The 18,442-nt window shown below is 35.6% G+C and overlaps 1 protein-coding gene across 1 annotated transcript in view; it reads right to left on the minus strand.

The window, feature by feature from the left end:
- Window positions 1-2,330: 2,330 nt before the first annotated feature.
- Window positions 2,331-18,442, minus strand: part of LOC135471023 (uncharacterized) — a 30,292-nt gene continuing 14,180 nt past the window's right edge. Inside the window, exons 5-8 of the mRNA XM_064750070.1 lie at window positions 13,265-13,402; window positions 8,182-8,488; window positions 6,988-7,138; window positions 2,331-6,614 (exon numbers count right to left, since the gene is read on the minus strand). Of these exons, the coding sequence (XP_064606140.1) occupies window positions 6,513-6,614; window positions 6,988-7,138; window positions 8,182-8,488; window positions 13,265-13,402 (698 nt within the window). The 3' untranslated portion in view covers window positions 2,331-6,512. The remainder of the gene's footprint in view (window positions 6,615-6,987; window positions 7,139-8,181; window positions 8,489-13,264; window positions 13,403-18,442) is intronic.

Below are 18,442 nucleotides of genomic sequence, written 5' to 3' on the forward strand. Positions count from 1 at the left end.
GGCGAGGGGCTATAGTGAGATAAACGAGAGGCTGAAATGAGGTAAACGAGATCCTTGTTTATAGGCCTATGAGACTCAATTTTTACACAACGATATCAAATTCTTATATTCTTTTCAATAACATAAATGGATTGCATCCTTTGATTAGAGTGAAAGTCATCTGAATATACGGAATTTCCATGAATCAAAAGCCATTTTATAACATAACAGAGGTTACCGATTGTGATGAATTCTGAAGAAATTAACATCACTGTAATATATACACCAGTGGAAAATACTGAAGAGTTAGACTATAGACAACTTTTCTTTGGCTAATAATGTCCGCTGACATGAGCTTTATTACTTGAGGGCAGTTTGACTTTCCCTGTACATATATGCGAAGCGCAGCTAGATATTTCCCTTAGTCTCGCACCAATTCCGTCCCTCCGTGTAAAACTAAGCGTCCTGGTGTATACTGCTAGCTTGTCAGCCTCCTTTTCCAGCTCAGCGAGTCAAGTCCCATTCTCAACGAAAAGTCCCGTTGAAAAACAAGATCGTAACCTTAACAAAACTGTTATCACAAAACCGCGTCTACCATCGTGCATTTTTTCTAAACATGACATAAAAAAACCCTTTTATTCATATGAATGTAAAAATGTCCATAGCTTTGGACTCTAGTACTCTCAAAAAATGCTCAAACGTTAAACAGGAAGTCTGTTAAGTTTTAAAGTTTGTTGTCTCAGTGATGCTAGAATGCATTCTGTTATTATAACACAATATTTAACACTGTGTACATATAGTCCAACTTCTATTTACGGAAATCCATAAGTGTCATGGTTAAAAAAAAATTTGAGAGTGAAAAAGTTGAACTTTTTGGTCGACTTTCCTGTGTTGAAATTCAAATATCTTCTGTCGAAATTTCGACCCTTTTTCTCCAAATTTCTATATTTTTTTTCTCGAAATTTCGAATTTCTGTTCTCCAAATTTCTTTTTTTTTCTCGAAATTTTCGCCATGAGCAAGCTTTTGGCACGAAAAAATACAGTGACAGCGTTAACTTGCATTGTCACTTATTATCAGTCATGAACTGCTTATTTGTCCTGTTTCCACGAGTTTAGGGTTGACTCATTTCAACTTTCTCATATCGAAATCTTTCACACAGATCTAGACTCACCAGACTGTCGAAATTTCAAGTTTCTTCACTCGAAATTTTGACAACCTGTCAATGACTTTCTGATGACATACAGAGACAAGATATGCAGTAACACACAAGGAATATGTGCATAGTTTTCTCCAAATACCCATACTAGCACGATGACATCAGAAACTTGAAATTTAGCCGTTTTCTCGAAATTTAGACATCTTTCTCGAAATTTCTACTTCCTTCAGGGTCAATCACATGTTCTGATGACACACGCAGACATTGTATACAGCAATATGCAAAGTATGTGTGCATGGTTTGCTCGTAATCGCGATACCAACTACATGACATAACAAAGTCGAAAAATCAAGAGAAAAAAATTGAAATTTCGCCAAAAAACTGGGGGGAAAAAATGAGGAAAAAAAAAAATTGAAATTTCGCCATAGGAAAGTCCAAATTTCTTTTTTTTTTTCACAGGGACACAAACAGGCTTCCGTAAATGGACTTCTGTACCTATTTGTATCTGATCCAGCCTGAAAATTTCACGTCATCATAGTGGTGTGATGAACTGTGCACTATCTACGCATTGAAACAGACATTCGCATACCAGCCGTCAACCAAAACGTGTCAACCCTAAACTCCTTGAAACATAGTACAAACAAGCAGTTCATGATTGCTAATAAGTAACGATGCAAGTTAAAGCTCTCACTGCAATTGTTTGGGCCAAGAGCTTGGTCATCCTACATTGATAGAAGCGTTCATCTGCCAGTAAATGCCAGCTCTGACATAGAATAATACACATTCCAGACATTTCGTTCGGCTTGGTAGGGCATTGTGAAAATCTTCCAAATAGCTCTATCATGTGTGTAGGACCACAAAGCAATCATCACAATTAACCGGAACCCTGTACATTTAAAGGCTACAATACACTTAACTATTTATATTGCATTGTCCAGAAGCTAAAAAAGCAAACTAAAGACTACAGTTTTAGACTTTAGTATGGTAGCCCTCTGCTATCAAGCCATATATTAACTACAATATGAACCTAAAATTGCATGCACCATGTGTAAAGATGTTCTCTTGTTTGTAGTAATTTTTTAGTTTTTATATTTTTTAAAAATGACTGTTTTATGAAAAAATGTGGAGAAAACATGACATATATAAATTACAGGATTATTACAGCACCAATAGAGACATCAATAATTCATACTATGGTGATCAATACTCTAACAAATTTTCATAAATATTTCCAAAGGCGTACAACTCTCCTTACAGTTCATGGGAATGAAGCAAAACAAACATCACTATAAGGTGGTCATTTTTATTCTGATGATTATGTATTCATTAGATAGTTTACAAGAGGTGCCTTCTCACCATCAGTTCCATTGGTGACTTAACACAATGTCCACAGAATAAAGACAATATCAATAATTTGCACAGAAAAGTCAAATATGAGCTAACAACATTAAAATAAGTGTGACATAACAATAAATTGATTAAAAAGGTGTGGATTTAACCCCCTTGAAACAAAACATGACAGAAATTTACAATTAAGCACCATGTGTGTTCTATTTAATTAAGCCAACTATACTTCAGTCATCTAATCCAATCTGACCCGACATTGCTTTAATGAAAACAACTTAACAAATATTACTCTACATCAATCCGACCTGTCTAAGAGAATGATATAGGCATGCACAAAACTCCACAAATTACGGAATTATTTTTATTCCCTCCTTTTTGGTCCCAATATACAATATAAATTAATTAATCTATAACATTAATTTGTTAAGTGCTGTTAAATCTATCACAGCATTACTGATCAAGTTTGTAATTTTTATTTTCACAGCTCACACTTCCTTTCACTAAAAAAAGCAAAAATGTCAGTAGGAATGTGATTTTCAAAAGGTATGTTTCATACCATCATTTGATAACGAGATTTATGAGAGTACAAGAAAGTATACATAACTAAGGAATATTTGACCTCATAATGTCATGGATTTCATGGAAAGGTATCCCTTTCAAACTGTATATTAAAGTATATGTTTGGAATGTACTACTGGAGATAGATAACTGAGGATATTACCGGCAGTGAATGTACATATATATACTTGTAATATAACAGCCAAAAATTGCATACAAGTTTAAGATATGCCACTGGTATCACTGTGTCAACTACTAATTAGTTACAGTTACGTTAAAATTATTGTAGATTTATTAACCCACACAAGGAATTCTCCCCCTTAAAATACATGCTGCTATGAACAACAAGAAAACATAATATTCATAGGGGATTTGAATGAGACAGGATATATGAATAGCTGGGAAAAGCAAGTAGCGTACAACAGCCAAAAGGCATAAATATAGCAATATTACAAAGGAGGTGAGGGTGGGGTATTTGTCATGTGTAATCCACTATAAAAATCTTTTAAATGGTCTATAAACATGAAGAAAAATATACATATTTTTCCACACACTGAAATCGATTATTAATTCCAAATCAACATTTGTTTACCTGTGAATCACATAATTTTTGAGTGGATTAGATCCTGTTTGTGGAGAGAGAGAGAGAGAAAGATCTATATAAAATTATACGTGTATTATAAATGTATCGCTATATGTAGCAAATCTTTTTTCACAACCAGTGGTGAGACAACAGGGTTGTTTCGTCTGCAATATGTGTAACAAACACATTTTGTATCTCACCATGTTATAATTACCGGTACACACGTGTGAACACCAGAAATGACTTTTTTGTGTTCAGTGTTTATTGCTTGAAATTACCGGTGAAAGAGAAGCAGTCATAATGGCCTTGGTCACAGCAAGAGGTTTCATAGCACCTGAATGGACCTATACTTTGTGGTTTTCTGTGCAACAGTGTTTTGCAGCTAGGAAATACTGTCATCATAATTCAGAAAGCCCAGTTGAGATACAAATAAAACAATGTTGTCATTTGGTTTCTAATACATGTATGTATATGGAAGCGCTATTCTAATGTAAATGCACCCAAAAGCTCACATTTGTCATGATTATGTATGTTAATTCAGCCATGTGAACAGTGGCAGAATAGCCAGAACTCAAACCATGATTAAGTACAAATGTACAATACCAGCAAGGTTTACATCTGATTTTGATAATATCTGTTTTATATGGATCTACTTGCATACATAAATTAACTTTTATTCACATCATGCTATGCATGGCATTTTAAAACTTAATGCATGTTACAGCTTATGCAATATTACTATTACATTTACTGACATTCATTTTTATTCTGCTGCACCCCCAGAAGACGAAATTCCTCTTGTTGTTCATTAGAAATTGCAAAAATACAAAGCAGCAGAGTTGCAATGAGCTTAAGCCCATATTACAGGAGTTAGCAGTCTTTCTAAATAATTTTTCTGAGCCCCTTTTTTCAGGAAAATAAATACTAAGTAGCATACCTCAATTCTGAAACTTTAAAACAGAGCAAGATTTATACTGTGTTTTATTAGAACAACCTCCTGACAGGAAATGTTGCTTCAAACAAGAAAACAAAAGGGACTAAGAGAAAGAAAGAAACAGAATTACACACCATCAAATCACATAATATGTAATACTGTAGAAGTTGTCTCCCTTGTGGACGAGACACTATTACCACTGGAAACGAAACTGATACACTATACATGTATTTCAAAACAATATTGCGCATTACCTAAGCAATACTTAGATCTTTCAAATATGAAAATGTATAATGCGAGCATAACTTTACATTCAATTATTTTATTGGTGCTTTATGAAGGTTTTAATAGTAGTAGCATATCTTGTAATAGTGAACAAATGTTCAAAGAAATTCAACAGTACATGACCATAGTTCTGGACTAGAACATTTTCCACATTTTCAAACCTGTAGCATATTATAACTTTCATTGTTGTGTCTAAAGCAGTTATCTGGTTCAAACAACAGAAATGTTTTTAGTCGAATAAAGATGCCTTAACAATATCAACAAACCACAAGCACAGCTAAATAAGCATGCATACAACAGAAGGGTAAACTGACATGGAACAAGGCACACACTAAATACATACTGGTACATTTGTCTAGAAGTACAGTATTTAGAGCTGAGGGACATCTGTCACATAATAAACATCAAAATCATTAATAATGATGACAACTAAACCTGGGGACTGGTGATCCGAAACCCAGGGACTTGGCCAACACACAACTCATGAATATATTACCAAATATTACTAAGTATTGCCCAATAATATGATAACACGGCTTCCATTAAACATTCAAGATGTACAACTGTTACTGTATTCTTCATGAACATGCCAATAAAACATACCTAACTTATAACTAAAAATGAAACACTGCTCTTTGCTCTTTTGCCACCGCCTTTCTATTCCCATACATTAAAATGAGGTGAGTAGCCATCGTTTTAATAGAGGCACATGTATACACTTTCATATACAGATATACATTGAACATCGTGTTACAGATGATTGACCCACACTAACAAATCCCAGTCAACAAAACTGATTAGCAGCATAGTTTTATCTAGGAGAAAAAGTTTACCCGAGCTCATGCCAGTGTCAAATCATATTGGCTGAATAGTGGGGTCCAGCTTTTGAGATCTACATGTACCTGATCAAACTTTGAGAGCAGACCTGAATTGACTTCACAATATAAATGAGCAATGATCATCTGTGCCAATGCTGATCAAGTGAAACCAGGAGAAAGAGTATATAGTAGCTTCCCGAACAAAAGGTTATTCACTTCAATAATTCAAGTGGTTTAAAATATGACTAGGGCATACATGCATCTACATGTAAGCCTACCAAAAACAAGAAACAATAAACTTTTAAGACAAGGACAGGTTAGTTTAAGACTGGCCCAAAACAATGATGATAACACCAAAGAAGCTGTATACAATTCAGTGCTACAAAGGGAAGGAAGGAAAACAACAATAATACTGTGTAACATGTTGCCATTTGCGTATCAGTTCAGGCACAAGTTGAATGGATTACCTGTTGGTCATGTGCAAGTAAATCCAGAAAGCCCACCCTTCATAGGCACCAAATTAATAAGGACAGGAGGTCATAGGTCAACTACAATGCAATCCGGGTTATTATTATGAAAACATTCTTGCTCATTTGAGTCACTTTTCTTCAAGCAAATGATAATGAATACCTCAGACATTCATATACCTGGCTTTTTAAGGCTCATAACAAGGTGGGAAAGTCACTGGTGTCACAATAATCACACACGCTAAGCAGGTTCACCAATGTCCAAAGTAAGGTGGTCAGTTTAAGTTTCATCATCCATGCTCATGATGTTTTTCATTTGCTGTGTCTGTTTTTCCCCTTGTATTAGTCTCCCTCAATGTGGCAGGACTGAGGAATCAGTAGGATTTATTGGTCACATGCCCGTGCAGTGATTTTGGCATGAACTTTTGAAAACTCAGATCTGTTGGAGGTGTCTTCGGATATTGACTTCATATTTTCAGCCTCATCCTAGAGGAAAACAGAAAAAGAACTGAACACTGATGAGCTGTTCTTGGAAGCGTCAATAAATTAAATGCCAAATCCCACTCTAACAGTTGAAAGAGGTAAAACATGAAAGAAACCACAATCAAACTTCATACATTAAATGTGGTGTTATCAATTTTAATTGCAACAAGTCCATTACTCTCTGTTTAAATTCCCCATGACTTCTACATGGTAACTTCATGCATTAGACAAATGTAAAACAAAATTACTATCAAAAAAATTATTTTGGATACACATAAATATGTCTTAATTATTTTGATCCGTGTTCCAATTATTTTGATCTGCATTCCATTTACATCTTTAACTGAATAAATATTTTTCAGAAATTTTGTTTCACCTTTTTAAGTCTGTTGGCCCGTTCCTCAAGCTGTATCTCCAAACTTGATCTCTTTAGTAACTTGTATGTCTCAAATTCTTTCCTTTTTCTCATATCTTCTCTCTCCATCAATTTTTTCTGGAGTTCTGATTTTTTCAGCACATTTTTCCCTCTGCACAGGAAATGAAATCAATTCTAAACAAGGTCACATTTATTTTATGGCCCTATTTTTACGAGAACATGTACAAAGAATACAGTGAATGTTGCTGTAGAACTGTAGCTGCAATAGTCTTCTGCAATACATGTACTATATTCAACTGATGTATCGCACAACCTAAATACATCTGTAATCCACTCTTTTAACTCAATAAAATGACAAATGAAAGGAGAATAATTTCAAACATACAGAACTTTTCTAGGCTGGTTTCGATTTGAATGTGATTGGAACAGATATGATATGTTTTAAAGGAGAAAGCAATCAACATCTTTGAAAGAAATTATGATTAGAATGAAGCATTAAATATACTTCAACAAAACTACCCAATTTAAAATACACAAACAGTTATTCTCTTGACTAATGTAGTCGTTAATACTTGGGAAACATAATTTTCAACTGTAACAATGACAATCTTAATGTTATGTAACCTGTAATGACTTGTGACAACTTACATTGTAATTCAAGAAACTTCTCTATTGCACATCTCTATTTATTTGATTGGTCTTTGATGTCATACTCAAGAATGTTTCACTTACATGACGACAGTAAGGTTTATATGCAAAAGAAAATACAATACGCAAAATACACCACAACCCAATGGCAGGATCCTGACACACCTCCTGACTTAAAGCCACTTTTTGTCCGACAGGAGCAATATTGCAACATGTGACCTCACTGGTCAAGGGTCAGACACTCACAGTCAGCCAGCCCCTTAGCCATCTGAGCCAATAAAAGCCCCTTTACACTACCTAACATGCACACATACACATGCTTGTCTGTTTCAAAACTAAATTGTCTCCTGATTTCAGCCAAGAGTACTTGCTGCAGAAGCAAAGCCTAGTTCACCTTCAATATTCTGCCAACAGAATGAGGCAATTCCTGTTGGGTCAAAAGCTACATGTATACCTACAATAAATCTGGTATGCCTAACAAATAAAAAAACTCTGAAATTTACTCAGTCACTACCAAATGAGTTGGGGGAAAATATCAGAACTTACAATTTATTGTTCATCAGCAGTTCTCGGTGTAGTGCTGTCCGTTCCTTGGATTCAAGACATGGATTTGGAAGTTTCTTTGGTAAAATAAGTCCTTGCCCATCAGATTCTGAGGGATAGCGGGCTCGGTGGTGGTGTTCAGAGGTCATTCTGTTGTCGTCGTAGTCAGTGGATCCTGAGTGATTGCGATTCCCCACCTGAATGATTGTCACATCTTGACGTCCTGCTCGCAGCACTGGGCTATCCAAACTGTCCTCCTCCTCATACAGATAGTCTGGGTCAGGCTCTGGTAGGGCAGGACATACATCCTCTGCAAAATAAAGCACATATTAACTGCATGCACTTTTCACATATCCCAACTTTTGAGTTTATTTTGGCATAAAGCCCACTGTTATCGTGACCAACTGGGTCAACATTTATATATCTGCAAGAAAAACAGTTAAGCATGCCAATGTGTGATTCGAATGAAAGTACCAAGAAGATTCCGAAGTACAACAGTGAGTTAAATGTTAAGTGCATACATGTATATGTCTGATCAAATATTTAACAGTTTCTTGGAACTTTGTTACTTGTTTATTTATTACTTGCATGCTTAAATTCTGAACATAAATGGATTTTAAAATGTCCTTCCATTAAAATAACAGCATGTGCAGTTAATTTACACATTAGGGGGCAATTATAATGTAATTCATGCAAAAAACGAATACAAGTGGACAAAAACTCTTTATGGGATGCCCAAAATCTGACAAAAGCCTAACAGTTATATGTACATGTACATGTACTTCTGAAGGCAGAATATAATACAAACTGTAATTCTAATGAACCACTAAGAAGCATGGAACAAACGACATGGACGGCCTACAGGCATAAATGGGATATGGATGAATAAAGCATGATCTACTAGAAGACGGCCAGAGTGTGACTATAGTACTTGGCCTATGGATCAGGTTGTTGCATCACCTGTCTGACATGTGTACAGTTAATTGCATGCATTTACTGTTACTTTGCAGATAATGAATTAGTCATCAACAACGATCCCAGACACACCTTGCAGCATCAGGTCATCATGGTCCACAGCTGCAGCACAGGTCGAAAGCCACAGTCTCTAATTCCATTACATGAACTACACAGTGTCAATCAAGACAAAGGTGCCACTGACATCACCACGTGACTCATACTATCCATGGACCATTCCAACACATTTGTAGGCCTAATGCACATGAGTTACAAATGTCAATCAGAAGGTGCTACCATATAATACCACCTTCCGTTTATTGGTCTAAACATACTGAAGCTGCTCAGGTATGGATTTGCACTCTAGCTATTATACTAAAACAGTAGGTCTACATAATGAATAAAACAGAGCTTTGCTATTTACAAATGTCAGAAATACAAATTTACAAATTTTTAGAAAGCAGGTACCTGCTGTGCTGTTGTGAAAAGCTACATGTAGAAGCTTCAGAGTTGTATATATTCAACCTGCCAAAACACCTAGTTCATGACCCAATATTACATGTATGTTATTAAACAAATAACAAGATTTGCTAACAAAACATGGATGTGTATTGCAAAGCAGTTAACAAAAACGAATATATGGACATAACCACTATCAAACATGTAATACTGGTAAGTAAAAGGCTGCAGGTAAAAGGCACCAAAATCTAATTAAATATAATAAGTATTTTAAAAGACCCAGCTTAAAAAAAAAGGAGTAATAAAAAATTATGTATTAAGAATAATACCCTCATCCAGTAAAAGGTAAATAAACTAAAACATTCACTGCATAGCAGGAATGGAATAATTAGGCCTACTTACATGGCAGGTCACACATCAGCTTTGGAGGCAAAGGATTCGCTGCAGATGACCATGTAGTGCAGCAAGAAGTGAGAAAAATGACAGCCCAAAGAGATAGATATAGCACCTAAAACAGGACGATATTGTATCAGCCTGTTCCACACTGTCTATGTCAGTTCAGTCCGAGAGTTCTGAGTGATAGCTCAGCATATGCCACTCACTCCAGCTGCCTGAGGGGATATATACCCAATTACACTTGGGAAAGTGGGTAACAATAGACTAAAACTTTATCCATGTCCCTCACTTGGATCCCAGGGTTTTTTACTTCCTTCACCTAATGTAGCTGGGCAGTGGGTGTGACATAGCCTAATAAACACAACTTAGCCAATGACTCAACCACTTGAAATTAAAATGATAAATACTTTTCCGCCTGTCCTTTAATGACACCATTTTGTCTCTGAATTCTTGTATTACCATCTACATCTTGTTCAAGCCTGAAAAACAGGTCCATAAAATAACACATCAGTGATATCTGAACAACTTAAGGAGAATGTAATCATGTCAAGGTTTATTAGGGACTTTAATGTTCATGTTGCCCTCTCCAATCAATACAACAGCTGGTTTCCCAACACTAGCTGACCCACACTGTGTGCATTTACTAAGCACATGTATAATTTACCTCACCTAGAAATAATAAAATTCATGTGACTCTATCTAGTTAAAGCTCTCCTTCATACCTTCACATAGAAAATAATGTCTCGCTGCAGAAAACAACATGGAAACCGAATTTAAATGTTTACAACCAAACATTCGTAACTCTACATGCAGATAAATAATATAAAACCTGCTAGAACGAAGGCGCGTTCATGTGGTACTGCTAGAAGTTTTAAAATAAGCAGCAGTCCATGCATACTGACACATATCCATTTTTCTTGATATTGGTATCTTGGCACACCACAACATTTATCTGATAAAGTATGTATATGCTATCCATGTTCAATGACACATTCCCACCTATACCTTATGAGATACAGGTAAGGCATTTTTGCCTTTTCTGAACTGATATGCATTTACATGAAATACCACTATTTTACTTGCACAAGGTCAAACGCCTTTCTTAGGAACCTGATTGATTTTTCTTGTCAACCTTTCAGATAAAAATGTCTGATCCTGCTGTTTATATCTCAACCGGACATCATATCGATGAATGATAATTGACTTCATATCGACCTTAACAAATGCTAATAATCTCACTTCCTCCTCCACCTCTGGCAATACTTTGGGTGTGGGTATATGTAGAATGTGGATACCTGAAGGTGTATAGACTATCTTTGGTCCTTTTCGTGAAGCCATCAATAAAAGTCAGTCAAGCTGTAACATGCCGTTGAGAGCTGTTGCAACTGACGTATGTTTATAGTCTTCAGGTGCTGATCAGTATTGATTAGTGCCGATACTGAGAAAAATCAATCAGCTCTGAGACAGTTTCAACTCTGGTTATCAGAAGAATGTGAAGTTTAATTCTGTGACATTAATAAGTACAATATCAGATGTGTTTAATCTTTTCACAAACACTTGTTTCACCAACATTACACTAAACGTCAAATAACAGAAATCTCAATTCTGTAATATATCATTCATTTTTTTGTTTGTTCTATTCTGTACGCCTACGCAAGTGTATTTCACTTATACTATGGCAGCCAGTGTTATGATGGGTGAAGCCATGACGATCTGCAGGTTGTAGAGGGGAAGCCAGCATGAACTCACAGCAACTGCTAACAACCTAGCCACCAATATTTTAAAGCTTGTTGCATAAAACTATTGGAAAGAATTATGACAAACTATATTTCCATAAAACTTTTTGAAAGATGTTCTTTTCCTGCAGAGTAGTGTCCAGCATTGTATACAGCTTATGCAAATTAAGCAATGATGACATCACAAATATTTTCCTTTTACACGCATTTTTCCTTTAGCTGTGGATTGATTACCGGTACTATACAAAGCATTGCATGACATTCACCCAGTGTGTATATGAATATATGCGATATGAATTTTCAACGAGCACAGAATTAATACTTGAAGTCAAGAATATGTATTTGACCAGGGGTCATTCAGCACACCATGACCTGAGAGGCCACATCATCTGCAGGTTACCTTTTCCTACCTGAGGGCAGATCTAGGCAATTTGCTATGGTCTTTGTTAGACTGAATATGCTCAAAACAACCTGTAATATAGGAGAAGCTGGTAAAAACAAAACCAGATGAATCATCTTTACATACTTTTAAGTATCATTATAGAGCCCGCTTAATGGGACTATACATGAAGTACACAAGAAAATGAAAACCAATTAAGCATAAAATTGTAATCTGATGTACATAATCCTATATCTACACTGCTTCTTACAAGGGACACACAAAGTCACTCAAGTACATGTGTTCTTATCACCAAGGCCTATTTTCACAGCTGAATCAGTTTATATGTGGAAAAATAGATCTGTTAAAAAGATAGGTGTTAAAATAATATATTGGTGAAAACCTGTGAATGGTAAATTCACAAATGTTTTTTCACACATAAAAGATCAGTCCTTTTTACATGGATGCAACGTATATATAGTTCTGCATATACGTGCTTGTAGTTTGCATGTTTCAATTACGATAAAGCTTTCCTCAACACACTACCAGAAAACATGTCTGCAAAGAAATAAAATGAATTCAGGTCTCATATTACCTACCCATATGGCACGCCAAAATACATGTATTAGAAGCTAAAGGAGAACTGTCATGAAACTGCATGACTGAGTATCTTCTATTCGCTTCAGTGTTAGCATGGGCAAACTACAGGTAGCAGTGTTAGATCCCAAGCAATGGAATGGAACTAACTAAATATAGATGTACTCAGCAAGAATTCTATTTAGCATGATCTACCTAAGCCCAGTACTAAAGCAAATGTTCACCATTGTTCCAATAATTCACACCAATGTTCCTTTAATGTACACCAATGTTCCAATAAAGTAAAACGTTTCATTTTAAAGGATGTCACATCAAGCTGCCAGTTAACAATATATCATCACACCTGATGTTAGTTGTTGATAATTCTGCAATCTGCTTTGAGGTTTCTAACTACCAAATGTTAGTAAGTAATAGCAATACCACCATAGAGCCAAATTTGTAGTTCCCTTCAACTTTTACACGACAGACCATCAGAGGTTCAAAAAAGCTCCAGATTTATGTAATGTCCTTAGTATCAACACCACCTATCAAGCCCCCATGAGCAAGAAATCAGAGCCAAAAATACCTATGCATTCATCGTCACTTGGGCCATTGAGAGATGTATCAAGGCTACCATTTTTAGATATAGAATAATTTATCTCATTTTCTTCCTCATCCGATGATGCATCATAATCTGGCGACGGAATGTCTGGATAGACCTCATCTGCAATAAATGTCATAACCATTTTAAAAACAAAACATAAAAAATGTTCAAAAGTCATTTTGTTTTCATTTACTTACCTGTTGTTAATCTCATATGCTGAATTTGTGAACAGCAGTTATGGGTCATGTTGTCTGAAACTAGTGTAGACATTACTCATGGATTTTGAATTTTAACATAATACATTGTTGCAGACATATATCAAGACAGAAAAATGGCACAAAGATAAAAAATCTATTTTGATACCTGTACATTATAAAAGGTAACATGAAAGGAGCAACAAATCAGAAAGGTAGCTAGTTCTGTGCGTAATGCAACTAGAGATTTAATTCATGTACATGTGCTCGCATAAATTACATGACATCACTATGGTGATGATTATCCCATTTATTTATTTATCTGACGGCTAGGTGGTTTACATCATGCTAAAGAATTTCTTTTACAATGAGAGCCACATTAATGACTGCCCAGGGAAAACCACTGCCCATTGTTGGGTTATCTGACAGCCCCCAGGAATATAATGTGAATCTCTAACCAAAGAACAAACCAGATCTGGATTCGAATATGCAACCTCATTGATCAAGTGACTTTGATAATGGCAAGACCAATGACAAAACGGACTGAGCCAGAGCCAGAGCCAGACGAGTGTTAATCTCAAGTTTTATGCTCATTATTGATGTCATCCTTGATGTGACTGAAAATAATGTTAGAATCTGTACATATAATACATACTCACACGGCACACTAGTCTACTATTCAAAATGTCCATATCTGTAGGCTCTAAAGGTAAGGGGATTTAGCCACATTAGGTTGATGAAGCTCTAGCATGTAATTTGTACAATTACTTGAATCTCCGGGTAAATTAGAACAGGTAATTTGCTCAGGTCATTTACAACAGGTGATTTTACTATTCGCACATGTATATATAACTCGAGTTACATAATGATTATATGCAAGTATGTAATATAACAGGTGGTAAGCCAATTTTTCCACTTCACTGTGGTTAAATGGAGGACTAAACATGAATAAACCAATAATCTGTGTCCATTAACATCAGTAATGGCTAATACACCTGTAACAAAGTACAGCTGTAATTAGATGCCATTATTACCTAGCCTGTAGACCATCAGCTTACACAAGTCATTGCACAGGTGTATTGTGTACTCATCAATCTTCTCACCAAACATTCAATGCACTGAAGAACAAGTACTTTGCATGATACCAAGTTTCCATCATTACTGATTTGAACTGTGCTTACAAGGTACATGTATGTGTCGTTCAATGCGTTAAACATGAAAGTATACAGACTGTGATTAAATTTAACCCATCTCTAAGTTGTATCGAAATGTACATGTAAGTCTATTCATGCTTGTTACAGGGCAGGATGTACATGTACTGGTGACATAAATGATGACAGTGGCTTAACTACATCAGTAAACAGATACACATACACTGTACATGTATGCTTAAATCCGAAAAAGAAAACGTTAAACATTATTCCATGTTATACATTACATGTCAAAGAAAGGAATCGGAAACTCTCAAGAATACATTAACAAATTACAACCAAGTTAGTTCATCACTGCAAAAAAAATTCAAGAGTGTACAAATGACTGCATGCCTATCTGTGGGTACGCCAAGCATTCTCATATGTAAACTGATGTTTGTTAACATGTCAACTTAATTTGTACCTCACCCTAAAGCCCTATTTGGATAAAAGCTGTCCTGGTTTCTGTCTAATTTTGCTAACAAGCAGGTACATGTATGAAGTTTTCACATCACCACTGGCTAATGTCTGTCATTACACTAGGTACACTCATATCTGTCACAGTAACAAGACTTAAAAATGGAGATCTCAGCAAATGTCAGAGAACCCAAGTCAAATGTCAAATGGATCTGTACATGTTCAAGTGGTTCTAACATAAATGTTACTTTTTAGTTCTGAATATCTGAAACACCTGCAGGTATTTTTATAAGTTATCATAAGAGATGTGTGTACAGGCAAATATACGCTGAAAACATTTCCTAAATATACATACAGTACATGAATATGCACATTATTGTTTTCATCTTAGCTTTTTTCTTGGGTGTTTACATGTAACTTTTTTATTTTTTTTCAATGCATTTTTGTAATTACTTGTTATACAACCACTGTTGTAAAACCTGTTACTTGTGTTTTCTTTCAAATTACGACTTCATAACTACACTTTTTTAAATATCATTAAATTTTTTCACAGTACAGCATCATGCAGATTATACTGAATGGCAATCAATGCTTGAACTGCAAATTTGCAACATCACCTGCAGATTTACTTTGATGACTCTCAGGCAATACAACATATGTATCACAAGAATGAGAAGTTTATAATCTCAATTCGATTTTTCTTTTTTTTCTCTCTCTCTTTTAAATGTCAATAAACATGTATGACAGGAGCAAACCCTCTCACTACCTTATTAAACAGAAATGGCATATGACTGAATAGGTACATATATCCATTCTGCCATTCCATGTATATATACAGGTATAAATAAGAAATACTTCTGCCACATGGTTATCTCCCTCTAGAACCTGCCTCCAGCAAGTTGTATAACTATGTCTGCATCTCTAACAAATACATGTGCTGAAAAACCAGACTATAACTTTATGTTAACCTTTAGGCAGTATTTACATATGTACATGTATACCTACTTGTCATAAAAACATTTATCTTGGACATTCATCTTCATGTTTGTCTGCGGGGTCATTTATTGTACACCTGTGACGAGATTATCTTAACGATAACTTAATTACCTATCAATAACAACCAGGTTTAGACCTAGTCAAACAAACAGTAGAACCTGGTAACGAGTAGTCATTTTAACAGTAGTCACATGTATGTATATCTATACTTAGTCATAATTTGTACACACATATACACATGTAAACTGATGTACGTGTGCAGTATATCACACACTCTGTTATTCATGTATATGCACATTGGGCAATATGGTACATGTATTATAGTCCATCCAGTGTATACTCTACCTTGACGTCCATGTCCATACAGTCCGGCCATGGTTAAGGGACAGAAGTGGCAGGCTCTGTATCTGTAGCAAAGGGTTATAACAGACTGTTTCCCTTATACTCCAGCCCCATGAGTAGGGCCCAGGTACCACTACTGTTTACACAAGCAGCAAGTAGGTGAGGATGAGACCCCTGGTCAATCACGCCTTTAGAAGTGAATTTTCAGAAGCCCATTTGTATCAACTTGATAGGCTGCTCTCAGTCCAAAAGAAAATCACGGCTTCAAAGTTCACTTTGTCTTAGAAACTTGCCAGGCCAGTGAGAAGAATGAAAGGCTAACAGTTAGTGGGTTAAATTCAATGCCTCCTAGCACTCTGGCTTAAACATCACGGGTGGTACTGGCTTAATTGGCTCTTGAAGTGCTGGCTTCCTACTGTGGTCAATTGGCTAGATTCCCCTGGCTATAAGCTGGACACTGGAATGGTCATCTAAATACATATGGTGGTGATTCAAGAGTTAATTTCCATGAAAACAGCACTCACAAAACACCTGGAGTCAAGTGAACAGCTTCCTAAATAGGAGAGCATAATTACTATCAATGAGTGGTTTAATTCAATAATAAAATTCAGTTATAAATAAATAAAGTGCAAACATTCCATATCCTCAATATTATGTCAGTACATCTGATTTTCGCCAACACTTTCACCAACCATGGAAAGTATAACTCACGTTATTTCTCTACAGATTAAAATGGCAGGCCATACTTCATTCTGGATCCTTACTATTAGAGCCTTTAACCTTATAAAATATCCGGAACATTGGGTAGAAAAGTTTTCAACATACACCAAATATTTTATACCTACACATACAAATAACACCACAGACAGGAATGTTGAATCGTACAGAAATTCACCCAATGCTGTTTACCATACCTCTGCAGATCCAACCATGCTCGCACAGGTATGGCTATAAGGACTTCAACTTCAACTGCATTCACACCAGGAAATTTATATATATAATAAATGTAATGTACATGTATATATGATCTGTAGCTCTCAAGACACTTTGACCTATTCCTGAATAATGCATAACACATCCCTTCCGGTTACTACCTCTAATAATCTGTGTGTGTGTGTATGGTTTAACCCTAGTCATTGTCCAGAATATCCCAGCACTATCAGGTACATAGGATAATGGCTCACACACAGAGATTACTGTCAACTCTAGCTGATGTCAGCACCAGCCCAATGACAACACTTACCCAACCAAACTTTATTGTGAGTCTGACAAAAGTAGAGCTTGAATGACTCTCACATACTGATCTGATTAATAGGCCACTATCAAACTAAATGTACAGAACTAAATGTCATGAAAACATTAATTTTGCAGGTACATGCAGCTTCCTAATCCTAAAAAGACTTAATAGGGTCAAAACTAATATATACAATTTGTTCAACATTTTACAGAATAATTTTACTGATTTTTCTAGATGGCAAAGTTCAGATTACAGGAAGATGTCTACATCAATGCTCTTTACACATTATAAGCTGCCTGCTTTGGACACTTGTGATGATTCAAAATCACTGATGGTAGGGAAAACTAATAATTATATTTCACTGTATGTATGTGTATTCTTTCATACTAAGGCTGACACCTGTTTCGTAATTCTAAACAAATCCGAGTGATTTAGACATTCAATTTGCACACATTCTCATTACCATGATATTATGAAATCTTAATAAAATTTCCTTATAAATTCATCAGGTATAAATATCTTCAAATTTTCGAAATTGTCCGAAATCCTTTTATATACTGAAGGCTTAACAATGTGCCACTTTCTTTAAAGAGACTATACCGCACATTTTTGACAAAAAAAGCCATATTCCCTAATCAAACAATTTATAAACTTTATTATCGATTTTGTAACTAAACACACTACCAAAGAGAAGATACTGCCTTTTGAGATCCCAAAAACATTACAGGAGCAAGGTCAACTACTTACTACCGAGTATATTTGTCCTCTTACACAGGTACCTGTA

This window comes from Liolophura sinensis, chromosome 7 (assembly GCF_032854445.1).
Source record: "Liolophura sinensis isolate JHLJ2023 chromosome 7, CUHK_Ljap_v2, whole genome shotgun sequence".
Taxonomy (NCBI): domain Eukaryota; kingdom Metazoa; phylum Mollusca; class Polyplacophora; order Chitonida; family Chitonidae; genus Liolophura; species Liolophura sinensis.